Here is a 12866-nt window from a genome sequence, read left to right as displayed (position 1 = left end):
ACTGGCCCCAGGCAGAATCAGACCTCAGAGGGGATCTGTTCCTGTCCGGCCTCACTATCAAAGCCATAGCTCAATGCTCCTGCTCTCCTGATGGTGAGGTAAGCCAAGTGGTTGGCTTCTTTCTTAGGCATCTCTTAATATTTCAGGAAGGTTTTGAAGGGGCACAATAAGCAGTATTAAGGGTCGATCATAAAGATGAGGAGCTGGAAAGAGTGGCTGACCCATTTATGGCAAGCATGGGGTTAAAAAAAGAAGGTATAAATAGTCACAGGGCAGTGAGGCAGTATCTTCAAACAGGGCTACTTAAGAAAAGTTTGAATGATAGCAAGTTGCTCCCTTTAGAAATTCTTCCCCTGTTTTCCTGCTGGGAAACAGCTGGAGTTTGGGTCTGGTCGCAGACAAGCCCTCTGTCCCCAAACAGATGCTCGTGGACACCTGTCTCTCCCTGCTGGGCAGAGCCCACTCAAGACACTTGGAAGAAAGATACGAGGCCTCTCAGTGTGGGATGCTTCTCACTGTTTCTCAAGCCCTTGTATGCCTCAAAGGGGGAAATCCAACCTTTCAAGAAAAAAGTGTTTTAAAATTTCGTATACAATAGAAAAATTGGCTTTTCTTGAAAATGGTTTCTCTTCTCATAGAATAAATACCTTATTTTAAAAATCCTTAGAAGCCCAATCGGAAGGTAATAGCATTTTCTGCTCCGTATCCCACCCTCATCTCTCAGCACACCCATACAAGGGGCACGCACACAGGAGACCTTCGGCAGAAGCTGACCAGCGCCGCCGGGAAGGAAGCCTTGAGTCGTAAACCCACACCCACGTCCGGGTTATATTGATACAAACACACAGAAAATGCACCAGAGAGCTACACATATATAGAGACCCACATTCAGGCCATTCATGCACGTGGGATGTCCTATCTGGATGTGAATTACACACACACACACACACACACACACATACATACACGCACACACGTACGCACACACAGCAGATGAGGAGACAGGTAGGACTCATCGCCTGGTGGATAGAAGAGGGAGAGGTGGTTAGCAGGTGAGGAAAGGTGGGACTGATAGGAAGATCGATCAGAAGACAGGTAGATGAAACAGGTGCTTGCATGGGAAGGAAAGGAAGGCTGTTGAGTTGTTGTTGGCAAAGTGCCCGAAGCACACTTAGTTCTGAAGCAACTGATTTCTCAGCTACATGGCTGCCCCGTGACTGTGCAGCTCGGGGATTCGCTCTTTGCCTCCCCAGGGCTGCACAGCCCCCGCGGGGTCTCCAAGGGGACTGTCAGCTGCTCCTGCCCACTCTTCCCAGCGGATGCTCGTCCCTACAGCTTCCATGACTCTGGCTGGCTTCGTGGTTCGCCAACACCTGCAGGGCCAGTTTGCTCAAACGAGCCTGAGACACTGGGCGGGACTTCTGCCACCCCTGTCTGGGGGCTAGCCACTAAGACGGCTATTTGGGGATGCATGGCCTTGAATATCAAGAGGAAAAGGAAGAACATGGGAAGAGTCAAGAGTTCTCCATTAATTTACACAGTATCATACAAACTCGAGCCCATGGCACATGGAGATGCTCTCTCTGCACGTGACCCATTTCCTTTCATCTGTACAGAGGTCGCCCCTAGGAGAGGGGTAGATGTCCAGTGACAAAGGACAGCTTCCACGATGGGGAGTGAAGGTCTGGTTTGGTTTGGTATACATACTTGTACAACAGCCACAGAGGAAACGTTCCTTCTCCCGCCTGAACCGTGCTCCCTCTCTTCTCTCATGGCTTTTGTGCCCAGCTTTGTCTTGAACTTCCAGATTTAGAGGACTAAATCCTGCGGCATCCCAGAACTGTGACGTGAAGGACCACAGGGCCCTCTGAGACCCAGTGGGTTGGTTCTCGGTTCTGCCCTCGGGGAATTTCAGCTGCACACAACAAATAATAGAAAAATGCAACACAAACGCTAAAACCCCACGCTCAGAGAACGTCCACCACACGCACACACTCCAGGGATCTGAAACTACGGAACGGGCACCCGCGTTGGCTTGCCCCTTCGTTATTCTCCCTTGGTCTCGGGCCTCTGCCCCGGGCCGCGAAACCACCACAAAGGATGGAGACAACAGTCATGATGCAGTATTTCCACTTTAAAAGGTGTAAAGGAGAAAAGGAAACCACCAGAAGTCGTCTCACACGCACACACACGCACGCACACGCACACATCACAGCGTTACTCCAAGGCTCCAGTCTGCCCGTGCAGGACGGAAGGTGGGGTCAGGGGCAGGGGCAGGGCGGCCTCTTGTTTGACTGGTGTAAGGCAGCTGGGGGTAAGACTGGGTTTTCTGATCATCCACGGAAGTGTCCTTTTATCGACGAGGACCTTGCCTCTCAGCATGCTGCTCTCGCCGCCTTCCCACCTCTAAAACTTGGTCCGAAAGTTTGGCAGCAAAGAGAAACGTGTCCTTCTCGGTCTGTTTTCTCTTGCACTTCTTGTGTGTCGCTGGTGGGCCAGGAAGGGAATCCGAACAGGAAGATCCGGAGAAGTGGTTCTACACATGGCCTCCAAGATCTGGTTACCTTCTATGAACGACGGGCTTTGTTTCTCTGCGATACGGTCGGTGCTGGGGTGGTGCCTCCCTGCCGGCCCGATGGACGGCATCTCCTTCTCTACATCCGGGCTGCTTCGGACCCCTGGCGACATGTCCCTTCCCGGCCCACCACCCCATCCTCGTGGGGGACGGGACTCAGGATGCTACCACGGGGGGGGTGATGCTCGTTCTGTCTTCAAGAAACCACGGAGCCAAGAGTCAACAAGGGATGGAAGAGCCACGTGACGGGAGTGCTTTCCCCATCCCAGGGATGAGGTGACACAAAGTCCGGCGAGACGTGGGTGCCTGATGGCATCCTCTTGAGTTAGTTTTGTTTTATATATGTATATTATATATATATTTATATATATATATATATAGGTATGGGTTTGTTTTTTAGCACACTGTCCCGTTCTCGGGTCTGGATTTAGGGCAGTTGGTCCTCGGGACAGGTTGGACAGAAGGGGCCAAGGTACAGAAGAACCCCGAGATGAGTGTGAGGCCCAGGCCCCCCCACGCACAGAACATGGACCATCCGTAGCCGTGGCTGATGTCATCGGGGAGTCCATACAGGTAGCGCGGGTAGCGTGACAGCTCGAAGTTGATTCCGGCCACACAGGTGCACAGTGAAATGATGCAGAAGGTTCCTGGAGGGCGAGCGAGGGAACACAGGTTGGGGTGAGGGAGAGGAAGATCGGGGAGGAGAGGGAGGGAGAGAGAGAGAGAGAGAAGAAGACAGAGAGAAGTAAGGTTGACAGCATTTTCAATTCTCTTGAGTAGGAAAGATGAGAAGACCCAGGTACGAGCCACCTGCAAACGAGATCGATATCTGGCAATATTCAGAGAGAGGAGAATAGCGTGAAGCAATCACGGCTTCTTTGCTCTCCAGTAAGTTTTGCTTTTAAAAAAATGGAGACATTTCTTCCCATCCAAAGCTGCTCTATCCTCCTGATTAAATCCAGTGATTTGTTCTGGGGGTGAAAGTCGACCCCCAGAACTTTTGATCTTCCCAAGTTGCCCCTAGCTGCAAAAGCTCGCTCTCTACCACTTTAATGGTGTGCTCTGCAAGTAGAGGGGACAGGACAGAAAAGGCGTGATTTAATCGAGAGTAAAAGAGATGAGGTCCATGTGGACCTAATTACCAACGGGAAATGGCCCGTCTTGTTGATAGCATACATCTTGTTGTGTTAGGTTAGTGGTATTAATTGGGGATGATCTTCCTGCCTTAACTTCCTGACGGTTGCCCTGTGACTTTGGAACCTTGTAAAATTTCTGTTTGTTAGCTCTTGTCAATATTCCCCCTCAATGGGGGAAAACTGGGGCTCTCCCGAAAGCTGGCCCTTTGAGCCAGTCATCCAAGCTCCTTGTTCGGAAGTTGTGTGTGACTAAGAGGGAAGAGCTGGGCCATATGCTGTTAGTTTCCACATAACGCTGCTGTTTTCTGTTACGATCGAGGACCGATCCATATACAGACTTCTGCACTTATCAATTCAAACTTGAAAATGTGTATTAATAATTAGAAATAAAATAGGCAGGGGTGCCTGGGTGGCTCAGTCAGTGCAGTGGCTGGCTCTTGATTTTGGCTCAGGTCGTGAACTCAGGGTTTTAGTGTCCAGCCCCATGTTGGGTTCCACGCTCAGCATGGAGTCTGCTTGGGATTCTCTCTCTCTTCTGCTGCCTCTGCCCCTCCCCCTGCTCGTGCTCACTGTCCCTCTTTTAAATAAATCTTAAAAAAAAAAAAGAGAGAGAGACACACACAGATCTATGCAGGCACGTGGTGGATCCCCGAGAAATGGACTGACGGACACGTGTTACCACTGTTCTTCAGCAGCACCCTCTGACAGCCCGCCTCCCCACGGATTTTGGTGAGAGTCCCAGAGAGCGGAGATGATGGGCGACAGAGGTGGGCGAGGACCCCGCCTGACAGAGTTTGCTCAGGTGAGGAACTCAACTCTCAGACCTGTAAGCTGGTGACTAACTGGGGTGTGTAGGGTACAGAACGCCCCCCACCCGTTGCCGCCACCACAGCTCTCCGGGCCTCTCTGGGGGGGAACTAACACAGATGCTGAGAGCCTCTGTGGAAACCGTCTCTCAGCTGAAGGACAGTGGCCTCCTCTCATTCGCCCAGAGTACAGTGTGAGGTCCTCCGTTCCCGGCAGCAGCAGGCTGCAGCCTCTGCGGCCAGTTCAGGATCCGTCATGTTATTCTCCACGAGCACATACTGAGACCTATGTGAGGGTCCCAGGAACAATGCACAGTCACCTGTTCTTAGTAACTCCCCCCATGGCTTGGGCTTTGGGCCTAATTCCAATCAGACTCCAAGACTAACCATTGTCAGAGTCTAGCAGTTAAGGGAAAAGAGCTCTGCCCCAAGCTCTCCCCCAACTCCCCTCCCGGAGCAAGGCTCTGCTGTGAGCTCCAGACCTGACTGTGAGAAGTGGCAGGTGTAATCCAGGCCAGGGAGGCAGGGACAGCCCCCGTATGGCTGTCCTGCCGAAGTGACGTCAGGTCTGGTGTGGGGAGGAGAGGGGGGAAATCCCTGTGACACAGAACAGTGGCTCCATGACACAAAACAGTTCATCAGCCAGTATTTATGGGACTTCTGGGTTTACACTAGATGCTAGGAAAATAAAAAGGAGAGTAAGATATAATCCCCGCTCTTAAGAATCTTGAATTAAATGTAAAATTAAAATATTTTTTAAGAATGTATTTTTTATCTTATTTATTCATAAGAGACATACAGAGAGAGGCAGAGATAGAGGGAGAAGCAGACTTCCCAAGGAGCAGGGAGCCCAATGTGGGGCTCGATCCCAGGACCCTGGGATCATGACCTGAGCCGAAGGCAGACGCTTAACCATCTGAGCCACCCAGGCGCCCTGAAATAAAAAGATTTTTTTAAAAAAAGCTTACCATCTTGTTAGGCCCATGAGACATACATATATAAATGAAGAGTTGAGGGTAGAGTGAAAGGAGCACCAGACTGGGACGGAGCAGGGGGCGGGCAGGGCCCTCCCACAACCAGCAGTCATAGGGAAAAGGAGGAAGGATAGATGCTAAGTGTCAACCCTCTGACAAGACAGGCTGGGCCAGGGCAGGTTGCCCAAGGGAAAGAGGGTTCTAAAGGATGAACAGGATCCCCAAGGTAGTATACAGAAGGGGTCCTCCCCGGGTCCGGGGAGCATCCCTCCTTCACCCTCAACACCCATCCCCCACCGCAGGTCTCTATGCAGAGATGAGAAGGCACACCCACGCACCACCATCCCTGTGCCTCTAGGTTCCCAGATGCTCACCGTTCCAGCCCAGCCCAGTGTCCCACATGAGCTGCTGTAACAAGTCCCTGCTAACCTGCCTTCTGTTCTTGCCCCCACAGAGTAGCCAGCGATATTTTTTAAAAATTTAATCAGATCAGAATTCTCTCCCCTGCTTACAACCCTCCCATCACACTCAGAACGAGACCCACACTCCTTACCCGAGTGGACCCTGCCTCCCTATCTGGCCTCATTCTCACCTTGACTCCTCAAATGTCATCCTCCCAGAGTGCCTCCCCAGTGGCTTTCCAGCTGTTGTCTCAGGAGCTGTCCCTGGTGGAGGGAGAAGACGCTCCAGCCCTCTCTCTTCTCTTTGGCCAGAATAGCCCTGCTTTGATCTGTGTCCGTGTGAAATTTCATTTGAAGAAAGGAGCCCAGTGATTTCAACAGTTTTGAAAAGCACCGGGCTTGTCCGTTCGCAAGGGGACCTCAAGGTTCGCCATTACAGGGCCTAAGCTTTGGACGGCAAAGGCTGACGGCTGCTCCCTTGGTTGCAAGTCTACGCCTTTGGCAGAAAACCCTAATCAGTCTCAGCTCTCAGTGCCGCTGGTCCTGGAAGGGGCCTCAGACTTCGGCTCAGCCCCGGCCTCCAGGCAGCCAGCCCCCACCAGCCAGCTGGCTGGGAGGACGAGTGAAATCGAACGGCCCCTCTGTGCCAGGACCCTCAATCGCAGGGACTCGGAGCCCAGCAAGTCCAGCGAGAAGAGACGGCACCACCCCATGTAGCCGCAGACAGACAGCCTGGGCGGTGAGATCCTCCGGCTCCGAGTGGCCTCCAGGCCCCTCTAGTGTCCCTGTTTGTGAGCCCCACCCAGGAGGGGAAGGATGGCCCACGGGTGGAAGGAACTAAGCAAATATAATGCTTCCTTCTGGGTGTTCAGACACACCACCTGCCTCCTTCGATGGCGTTCCCCCCCGAAGCTCTTCGGGACTCACGACCGTGCGGTCACCCTGCAACCCACAGCCCCACCCTGGTCACACCCATCTGTGCCCCTGGCTGGAAGAGGCCAGGGCCTGCAGGGCTCCCGGGCTGCTGCCTGCCCCATCACCCAGCCCCTCCGCTGCAGGCACAGCTGAGGCTCGAGCGGGGGTGGGAGGGGAGACAGTTTCCACGCCGGCCTGCCAGCTCCCGCTCCAACACCGCGCACAGCTTCCCCATCCACCTCCTCCTCATCGCTGCCATCCCTAATTAGCACTTCCCAGGTTGCCAAATATTAGGTTCCAGTTTCCCATCGCCCCGACCAACCCTCCCCGACTTTCAGTTTCTCCGCCATTTGATGACCTCCCCCTGCTTGCTATCTCCTCCCTCGGCTTCCGAGCTGCCCCTTGATCCGCGCTCTGTGCCACCTCTCTGTCCCACCGCATCTCCTGCGCGGGCTTCTCACTCTCCTTTCTTCTTCGCAGACTTGAGGTCCCCAAGCTCTCATCCCATGTAACACACTCTGGGTAACCTCACCCTCTTGTCTGGCTGGAGATGCCCCCACTACGTCATTACGTCACCAGACTATGTGACATTATGTGACGTGATCTCCTATGCTATGTAATTACGTGTCCCCAACTCCCCAGCAACACAGAATGGTCAGGGTATATCCCTGGCTAAACACAGGTTTCCAGCGCTTTCCCCATAAACCCCAATTCCCTTAAGCTCCTGATTTCTTTATTCTTTCAACATCTTGCCTCCCTGGTAGGGGGACCATCCATCCCCGTTTGCCTGGGAGTTGGCGGTGGGGATGGGAGTGTGGCCCTGGAACGTGGGATTTTCATCCTGAATCTGGAAAGTCCTGGGCTACGGGGGACAGATCAGTGACCCCTGCAGGTTCCTTCATGTCCTTCCCTCCACTCTGGCCCCCACTGGTGGTACTGCCAGAGGGACTGACAGATCCCTGCTTGTAAATTAAATTAACCATCGTGCCCTCACCCGGTGAGGAGGGGCACACGGATGCCTGGAATGTGTTGCTCATGTGGAGACCTGCCAGGCTGGGGTTGCACAGTTCTGGGGGCAGCTAACCCTTCTGCCACCCTGAGATGTCACCAAGGTGCACTTAATCTGCTAGCAGCCCAATAACGGTCCCACCCCAGTCCCACCTTGAAGTTCAATAATTTTAGAGGCAGGATTCAGAGTTCTGGTGTTAACCCCCTGCTCAGCCCACTCCTGAGCATGGACGGCAGGTATGTGAGGTGTGAGCAGGGCCTCCCGTGTGGCTGCTGCTGGATGAGCACACCCGGGGTTGGGGGGGGCGGGGGCAGGCTCGGGAGGGACACGTGTCTCTGCCCCCTTCAGGGATTGTCAGAGAAGCCATGTGGATGGACCCTGCGTAGAAACAGCATCAACACTGAGGCCTCAGATTTGGCAGCAGAGATGCTCTTCCTAATTCAAGAAGCCATCCGCCAGGAAACCAAGGCCCTCGAGAAGGTTCTCGCAGGAACTCAGGGCAGTCAGATATTGTGTGCACAGGCACTTTCCCAAATACCCATCCCTTATGTGACCAAGTGGTGCCCGAAATGTCACTGGAGTATCATTTCTGCAGGCTTCTAGGGCAGGAAATCCATCTTCTCCCAGGAATGAGAAGGGACGTCTGTGTATCCCTAGACCTCGCACGTCCGTTCCCTTGTTGCTTCGTGGCCAAAGGGCCTCCGTTCAGACCCAGATCCACCAGCCTGCTGCAGAGCGGTGGCGGCAGCCGTGCCCCTGTGGGCGTGTGTGTCAGGGGTCATCAGGGGTCGGGACATCTGAGCAGCAGCCCAAGTCCTCCCTCAGCCACTCCCCCGCGAGCCCCTCTCCGATCTTTAAAACCATAAAGAAGCAGATCGGCAAACAGAAAGAGGATCCCTCCTCCTCCAGCGCCGGCGTCTGCATCCCAGGAAGCTGATGTCTACCAAGCCCTTCCTCTGCAGAGATTAGATGCCTCGGCAGCATTGAGCTCTCAAGAGCACTTTATAGCTTTGCTCAGACCTGCACGGAATACAAATTACTGTTGAATTATACACCATTGCATCAGCAGTGGCCGACAGGCGGGCCGCACGGGCTTTCAAATCCAAGGTGCCTTAGGGGTTTGCTGGGCTGAGGCGGGGAGCGGTGACAGGCTCCGGAGAACACCCTGCAAGGCATGGCGCCCCGAGTTTGGACAAAATCATCCATCATTCTGCGAACTCTGCAAACGCTCTAGGCAGAGACACTGCGGGAGTGCCGCCCCCCAGCCCCACCCCCGGGGAAGCAGTGTGTGTGTTCCCGACGTTGCGTCTATGTGCCACAGGGCTGCTCTATGTCTGCGCATGCTTGTGCCCCGAATGCAACATCCCCAGCTCAGGCACTGAAAGGGACTGACCCACGCGTACAGCCCGGCATCGGTTCTCTAGACAACACTTCCAGATTCCCGACCTAGAACCGGGAACCTTATGCCTTTGTTTTCACGTATCTACAGGGTGCTGGGCAAATCTGGAAGCACTGATGTCAGGAACCGAATTGGGTCCTCGAACTTCCTATAGTGCAGCCCTAACCCCTGTGCCTCAGAGTGTGCCCGTGTATGACACAGGTCTGTTGCAGAGCTAACAGGGTGAAAACGAGGCTGTTAGGGGGGTCCCTAATCCAAACAGACCGGTGTCCTTCCAAGAAGAGGAGATAAGGACATACAATGAGACACCAGACAGCTGAGTGCAGAGGCAAGGCCAAGGGAAGAGGCAGCAAGAGGGTGGCCCGTCTGCAAGCCGAGAAAGAGGCCTCAGAGGAGACAACCCCAATGACACCTTGATCTTGGACTTCCAGCCTCCGGAAGCATGGGATAATAAATTTCTCTTGTTTGAGCCACCCAGTCTATGGTTTTTTTGTTGTGGCAGCCCTAGCAATCTAATGCAACAGGTGAATACATAATAAATGGCTTATTTCCATAACATTCCAATCCACGATAAAATAAGACCATCTTGGTTTCCAGACCTCACAGCCACGCTGTAGCTAAACCAGGTATCCAAACATAGCCATGCAGTGAAAACAAGGGCCATATGCACACCAGTGCTCATAGCCACAATCACCAAACCGCGGAAGGAGCCGAGATGCCCTTCAACAGACAAATGGATAAAGAAGACGTGGTCCATACATACAATGGAATATTACTCAGCTATCAGAAAGGAGGAATACCCAACTTTTGTATCAACATGGACAGGACTGGAGGAGATTATGCTGAGTGAAATAAGCCAAGCAGAGAAAGTCAGTTATCATATGGTTTCACTTACTTGTGGAGCATAAGGAATAACATGGAGGACAGTAGGAGGAGGAAAGGAAAAGTGAAGGGGGGTAACTGGAGGGGGAGACGGACCACGAGACTGTGGACTCCGAGAAACAAACTGAGGGTTTTAGAGAGGGGAGAGGGGTGGGGGGATGGGTGAGTCTGGTGGTGGGTATGAAGGAGGGCACATGTTGCATGGAGCACTGGGTGTTATATGTAAACAATGAATCTTGGAACACAACATCAAAAACTATTGTATGGTGACTAACACGACACAATAAAAACGAAAAATAAATAAATAAATAAATAAATAAATAAATAAATAAGATGATTACATTCCCAAAAATAAAAAAACAAACATAGCTATAGAAAGCAATAGCTACTGGGCACCTTCTGGGTTTTTTTTCCCCAGCTAGTCTTCCTTACCAATGTATCTATGCTTACTTCCCACTCAATGCCCATCAATCTATTTATTCTTTGGGTAAAGATTTAGATTTGATCCCAACATCCACGGCTCTGTGGCCTTTCCACCAAAGACAGAGCCTTCGCAAACTTGTGCAAACATCTCAAGGACTGAGCAAATGGAAGAGGGCACTAGTGGTGTTCAAGTGCCTTTTGTGATGGGAATTTACTAAGGCCAAAAGAAACTGTGCCTGGTGTCCTTGACTGGAATTGGACATTTCCATCCTCCACCCGGTCTACGCAGAATCCATGTAGCTAGACTCGATGGTCTAAGCCAAGTCTCATCTCTCAAGAAGCCTTCCTTGAGTATGCCCAGCTCAAGATTATTCATAATTTTTTCTGGATCCATAAAGCTTTTATGCAGGTGACCTGACAGGTACAGGGATGCTTCCTGTTCTGTTTTAGTTCATGTTCAGTTAGATTGCTCCAGAAAGTCACTAGAAGAAATGGACTTCTAGGCTATCGGGCTTTCAGGTGAAACTATGGGCTTTGAAACCTAGAGGGTAATGAAGTTGATACCATGCCTGGTCCTCCCACCCTTTTCCTCCTCCTAAACCGTTCTGTGATCGCTGAGGGGTTTGTGCACCTGCCCGTGTGTGCATGTGCGCCCACGCAGGTGCACACCTACCCATGTTTCCTTGGGCACCTTGGGTTTTAGGAAGCATTTTTATATTCACCGAAATTCTGCATTGGAATAATACCTCTCTGCAGGATTATTCTGAAAAGCGATAATACATGTAAAAAGGCTTACAGAAGTTAAAATTGCTTTCTATACGTAAGGTATAATATTAGAAATGGAAGGCTTTAAGTGAGGGTGAGGACAATTGTTCTGGAGGACAAGAAAGAAATGAAGTTGCGCTTCTCCTCTCCATCACCCACTCCACCTGCCCCCTCCCCGGCTCCGCCCCAAGGTCAATGCCATACCAGGAAGCGATTGCTCTCCACAGAAACCAGAGGAAGGGCTCACTCAGGACTCTCAACTCTGTGGACTTTGTGGAACCAGAACCACGGGATTTGGAAGAGCTCAGAGTACATCCTGAGACAGATCCCCCCTCCCCCACCCCAGTAACCGAACTTATCCTCGGGCTCAGAGAGGTTAGAGCAACCCCAGCAGGGGTTCCATGACGGCATTGTCGGAGAAGCTTGTAAGCCTGTGGGTCAACCAGGGTGGGCGAAAGGAAGCAGCCCCAACGGCGGTGTGGGGAATCGCCATAAAACAGGAGTCGGGGACCTTTCCGAGGTGCCACTGAGCTTGTGCCCTGGTTCCTCTGGCATACGGGGGCAGCACCTAGCGTTCTTCCACACTCATTCATTCAACCCCTACTATACAGTGGACTGTGAGAGCTACTTTTTTTTTTTTTTTTTTTTTATCATTTTTAGTCTACCCAGTCTCCTTTTTTGGTTAAAACACTACCACCATTCTTTCTCGTGGGGAAACCATTCTGAGATCCCAAGGGTTCATTCAGACTCAAACCAAATGTCAGGGGTTGTAACTTCTGTACCTCCTGAAGATGTGATCGCATACGTGTGTGTATACGTGCAGCATGGAACATACATGATATAATCCACATAGTCATCTCCAGTTAAATAATTCTCCAAAGCATCCACAACAGAGCAAATACCTGATTTTGCCATAAAACCTAGACTATTTGATTGTAGAAGCATCCGAGAACTATCCATTATACTTCTTCCCACTGCCCCCATTAAAAAAATTCCCCAGAAAAAGCCACCCCTGGCCCACACCACTTTTGCCCACCTGCCCTGAGATATTCCATGCTTCTTGGTGCAAAAAGTTGGGAAAATCAGAGATGAGTGGTCCGTGGTGAGCTACGAGCTTTCCATATGGCAGGCATCTATGTACACGTGAGAGTCCCAGAAGACAATGAACCAAGAGTACAGCAGCACATCTTTCTCAACGTGAATCTTTGGAGCTTCCTATCCATCTGGGTCTTGGTTCAGAGCTGAGAGTTGGTGGGATCCAACTGGCTTCCTAACTAAACTGAGAGTGGCATCTACAGCTGTGCAGAAAGGAACATTCTCAAGCTGTGAACAGTGAGCTTCCAAGAGTAAAGCCACTTAGCGCATGCCATCTTCCTGCCTCTGCCTCTCTTTTCTCTCCTTCACTTTCTAGGCCAACCCTTTCTGGTGGATGACAATGGTCCCCAGAGCAAATGTGGAGAATCTATAGGGTGGGGGGCAATCTTGTCCTGGGTTTCTTGCTCAGGACAAGGCTTGGAAGTAATTCTAACCCTCCTGCCGATCATCTCTGATACTACAGCTTCGTGGTTGCTCTGGTCATTG

At 51.7% G+C, this 12866-nt stretch overlaps 1 protein-coding gene across 1 annotated transcript in view; it reads right to left on the bottom strand.

Annotated features, from left to right (window-relative positions):
* Positions 1-2971: 2971 nt before the first annotated feature.
* Positions 2972-12866, bottom strand: part of TMEM178B (transmembrane protein 178B) — a gene marked incomplete at both ends in the record, with an annotated part of 330511 nt that continues 320616 nt past the window's right edge. Inside the window, one exon of the mRNA XM_080818049.1 lies at positions 2972-3222. Within this exon, the coding sequence (XP_080674175.1) occupies positions 2972-3222 (251 nt within the window). The remainder of the gene's footprint in view (positions 3223-12866) is intronic.

The sequence above is a fragment of the Martes martes genome (assembly GCF_963455335.1).
Source record: "Martes martes genome assembly, chromosome: 11".
Lineage (NCBI taxonomy): Eukaryota > Metazoa > Chordata > Mammalia > Carnivora > Mustelidae > Martes > Martes martes.
This window is presented reverse-complemented; position numbering and strand designations above follow the sequence as displayed.